Raw genomic sequence first — 4,914 nt, forward strand, 5'->3', positions numbered from 1 at the left:
ATTTGAGTGCTTCTCAAGGCTCTATCTTTTAAACTACTACTCCTATCGACTTCAAAATTGAATACAATATTCTAGATGAGTTGTAGAATTCAAAAAGATAAAAAAAAAAAATTTTTTTGAAAGTCCCAAACCCATGTAACCCCTTAATATTCTATTGAAAATGTATAGAAGATAATTGGTAATATTTAATTATGAAAGTAATTGTTTATTGTTTTTTTGGTTTGTTTGTTAAGAAAATCAAATTATTTATTTGTTATCTAATATCTAAAAAAATAATTGATTAATTCATTTATCTTACGTAATATGATATATATATATGTTGATTATAAGAAACATATTAAACAAAAATCGAATTGTTGATTAAGAATATAATTACAAATTAGATCTATACCATTTCAATTTGAATATTTAATCTTTTTTCTTTTTTCAATCAATCAATTTTATTATAATACGAATAATATTCTATGATATACGAATAATTAAAGAAACATACAAATATAGATTTGTATTTATCTCTACGTGGGCGTGTACGATGTATTACCTGATAAACGTTGTGAAAACTTTATTGACAAAATATTTACTATTTAAAATATCTTTTTTCAAATATTTTATATCGAAATATTTTTTAAAGATAATCGCGAAGAAAAAAAAAGAATAGAAAATAAACTTTGTGTATAGATTATTCATTAGTTTGGTTACTAATTTAATAATTAGAAATCATATATATATATTTTTTCTTCATATTGTATTATTTTTTTAAAAAATATTAATTACAATTATTAATATAAGAATTTAATAAATTTGAATATATCTCTGATATAAATTGAATATGCAAATAAAAAGATATACGTGTATCAATCAATATTATATAATCCATAAAATAATAATAATAATAATGAAATAATTTTGACATTTATTTATACACGAATTAAATTAATTTCCATAAACTTTCTCTCTCTCTCTACTTTATAGTTTTATTTTTATTTTAATATTTCGTTCGAACGCACAAACTCCTCTTTATTTTGTCGCGTTGACAAAAACACTTTGACACTTTTTTTTTCGGATGTTGAAAGTATAAAACTAACCACGGTATAACTTGTGTATACTTGAGTAGGAAAGTTACGTCTGCTACGTAAGTTAAAAAAAAATAAAAAAGAAAAAGAAACTACTAAAATTCACTTTAAACGAAGCTAACGAAGGAACAGTGTGTGTGTGTGTTTTAGATGTTGAATAATATTATTTATTTAGATCACGTAAGTAAGAACCAGATGGAAATTATGAAATCGAATTGATTAACAATGACAGACGTTTTTATTCGGATCAAGGATCCATAGAATCGAGATAGTTACGTTCAAATATTATCTATTTATATTCCGGTGTGTGTGTGTGTTTAATATTCAAACTGTCAGAATTCGTTTTTGTACTTTCAGCTGTTAAAAATGAATAATAAACGTTCCTCCTTTTTTTTATACACAGTTTCCTGACTGTCAGACAATAATTATCGCGATAAGAAATATTAATATTACAACATTCATTTAAAAAAGAAAAATATATATTTCTTTTGTTTTTTTGTTTGTTGGTTTTGTAATTTGCACATTTTTGTAGGAGACAAATTATTTATTTCTTAATACTCTCTCTGATCAACATTAATTATTAAACGATATTTTAAAAAAAATGAATATCTAATATTTCGTAACGAGCGTGTATTTTTAAATTAATAATATATTAATATATTAATTAATTGTTTAATCAATTTCTAATTAATAACATTACTTTTCCAATGATTATAGAATAAATTTATATACAACATATAAAGGATGTTAGAAATTTATCAGTTAAAAAATAAGAATTGTTGAATCAATTTCTAATTATAATAACATTACTTTTCCAATGATTATAGAATAAATTTATATACAACATATAAAGGATGTTAGAAATTTATCAGTTAAAAAATAAGAAAATATTCTATAAATAAAATAAAATAAAATATAAATATATAAGTGATAAAAGGTATATATTAAACGAACCCAATGAATAAAATTATTAAATCATAATGAAATTTTAAATTGATTAATATTGTATTGAACGATACAATACGTTTAAAACGTTTATTTCAGATCGTTTGTTACTTGCAATCATTGAAATGAAATAATTAATTATAATGAAAAAAAAAAAAAAACACATGTATATATAATTTTGTATTAACAAAGAAAGGGTTCCACTCACGTGTACCTTTCGTTGCTCGAGCTTACTCCTCGGAAAGGTGTTGTTGAGTATGCTGCCAGATGTAGATGCCCAATTGAAATCGGAAACCGGTAATCCGTGTGCCTTGGCTTGTAATTCCAATTCTTGAACGCGTAACAATAAACGACGATTTTGATGTTCCAATTGTTTATGCCTCAATTCGTTTTGTTTCATTCTCGTCAATTCGTTTTTCAATAATTTAATATATTCCACGGAAGATTTTAATATCGTTCCCTTGTTCGGCCTAACGTCCCTTACTATTTCGTAATAACTAAAACAATCAAACAAATTTTTACAAATTATTACTTTATTAATATATAATTATATTCATTTAATTTTTAAATAATAATAATAATAATAAAAATATATATTGTCGTATTATTTGTTTTTTTTTTTTTTTGTAATTTACAATAATTCATCTCTTTCCTATGATATTATTATTAATAATTACAATCGTAAACAATTAAATTGAATAATATTATCTCGTAATTGTTATCAATCAAAAATAAAAATATAAAAACAAAAGAAAAGGAACAGTATTTACATTTTTTATTATATATTAATTTTTAATCTCACATTCTCCTATTAAAATAAAAAACCCCGTACACAAAAAATACAAGCAGAATTTTTACATGCACGATTTAATTCAACGAACAACACCACGCTTCTTTTTTTCATTCATTTTATATCGATAATTAAAATCAATTTTAAAAGTTATTATTGATTGTAATTGTAAAGTTAAAAAGAAATATCTAAAGATTTTTACAGTACAAATGTTTTTAACATAAGTTTTAGTTACAAATAGTACAGTAAGCAAAAATACGTGCGTATGTGCCTGTATACGTTTACGTTTACGTGTATATGTGTGTGTGTGTGTGTATATATATATGTGCATATCAACTTTCAATTGGAATCTAGAGTTCATTTTCTGCGTGTGAAGCAATTTCTAAATGAAAGTGACATTATACGACTATGTCTTCTTCTTATTCGTAGTAGTAATAGTAGTAATAATAGTAGTAATAGTTGTGTTGTCGTCTTGAAGAAGAAGTAGAAGTAGAAGAAGAAGAAGAAGAAGTTCGTAGCACAAAGTTTCTTTACCGTTTCTACTTAAAATTTGAAGCACGCACAAATTGAAATTCAATCGCAACTCTTGACTCGGAACAAACGCGTACAAACTCTAACTCTTTGACTTGAAAACGGGGGGAATAACCCGTACCAAACAGTTTATTAGAATTTTATTATAAACTTTATTATGATACTGACATAAAAATTTTAACAAATTTGATCACACCTTTACTCGTTTCTTTTTGTTCGCACTTGTATTTTTAATGATAGTATTTATGTGAGTAAATTATGGTATAATATATATTGTATTTACAAAAGTATAATTAGTATTATTATACTCTTGCAATAATTAATAAATCTTTAATTTTACTTTAAACATTATTATGATATATTATGTTTAAAAGTTTGTGACAATTTTTTGCACATCTTTCTTTTGTTTATGTGTATTTTTAATGCTATAGTATTTATGTGATTAAACTACGAGGTATATTGTGTTAATTATTGTGCAAGTATATTATAATATTAATTATCACGCATACATTATTATATTTCTTTTTAGATATGTGAAAATAATTGGGCGATAACACTAATGTTAAATTGTTTTCAATTCTTTTTTTATTTTTTGGAAGGAAGGTTTAATGATTGCATAAACGGTATTAGAAACTTTGTTGAATATTTTTTTAAATCAATATTATCAATATTTTATATATTTTATATTTGGAAATTAATATTATACAATTTAAATTGTGTTCGAAACATTTGTTGAATATTTTTTTAAATCAATATTATCAATATTTTATACATTTTATATTTGGAAATTAATATTATACAATTTAAATTCTGTTAGAAACATTTATTGAAAATTTTTCTAAATCAATACTAAAATCAATATTATATTGCGTATTAATTTTAAACTGTAAAAATTAAATCAATCGTTTATCATATACGAATCTAATCAAATTTATATTATAAAAACAAAATAATAAAAGCAACAATTTAAAATACAAATGTATACGTTGTACACAAAAGTTTTACATCATTTGGTGTACAAAAATTTGTATAAAAAATAAAAACGTTTTATTCGTACAATCTAACTCTCGTCCGTTTGTTGTACCCGTTTTTATTTTTTTTATTCTTTTATTTTTCTTTCTTTTTGTTTATTTGAAAAATTAGAACGAACGAATGATAGGCGAAAAAAGGACGTTGATTTACGATAGCATCTTCTCATCGATTTGTCGGCTAAAATCTGCCTACCCTTTCCTCTTACTCTTCAAACCAACCCACCCATCCACCCTTCTACCCTTTCCCCCCTGCCCCCTCTTCCCATGAGAACGACAGGAGAAGAGCCTATTATTAGTCGACATTCATCATCGCGTCGATCGTTCACATACAGCATGTGTCTCCCATACTAAATCCTTCGTAGGAAACAAAAAAAAAAAGAAATAAACGATAATACCTTTCGATCTTGGTTCGACGTAGATTTGAGAAATCAAATATATTTAAAAAGAAGAAAAAAAAAAAAAAAGAAGAAGGAAACACCATTCGTAATTTAGACAAAAGTTGTAATAATTTGTTGATTATGATTAAACGATTACTTTGGTTATT

At 23.9% G+C, this 4,914-nt stretch overlaps 1 protein-coding gene across 2 annotated transcripts in view; it reads right to left on the reverse strand.

The window, feature by feature from the left end:
• LOC106790496 (microphthalmia-associated transcription factor) overlaps positions 1 to 4,914 on the reverse strand; it is a 99,111-nt gene that overhangs the window by 3,854 nt on the left and 90,343 nt on the right. Inside the window, exon 6 of one of the 2 annotated variants that reach the window (XM_014755445.1) lies at positions 2,227 to 2,515. In XM_014755445.1, the coding sequence (XP_014610931.1) occupies positions 2,227 to 2,515 (289 nt within the window). The remainder of the gene's footprint in view (positions 1 to 2,226; positions 2,516 to 4,914) is intronic. The other variant, XM_014755446.1, reaches the window with a different exon arrangement.

This window comes from Polistes canadensis, unplaced genomic scaffold (assembly GCF_001313835.1).
Source record: "Polistes canadensis isolate GaletaPanama2010 unplaced genomic scaffold, ASM131383v1 scaffold_242, whole genome shotgun sequence".
NCBI lineage: Eukaryota > Metazoa > Arthropoda > Insecta > Hymenoptera > Vespidae > Polistes > Polistes canadensis.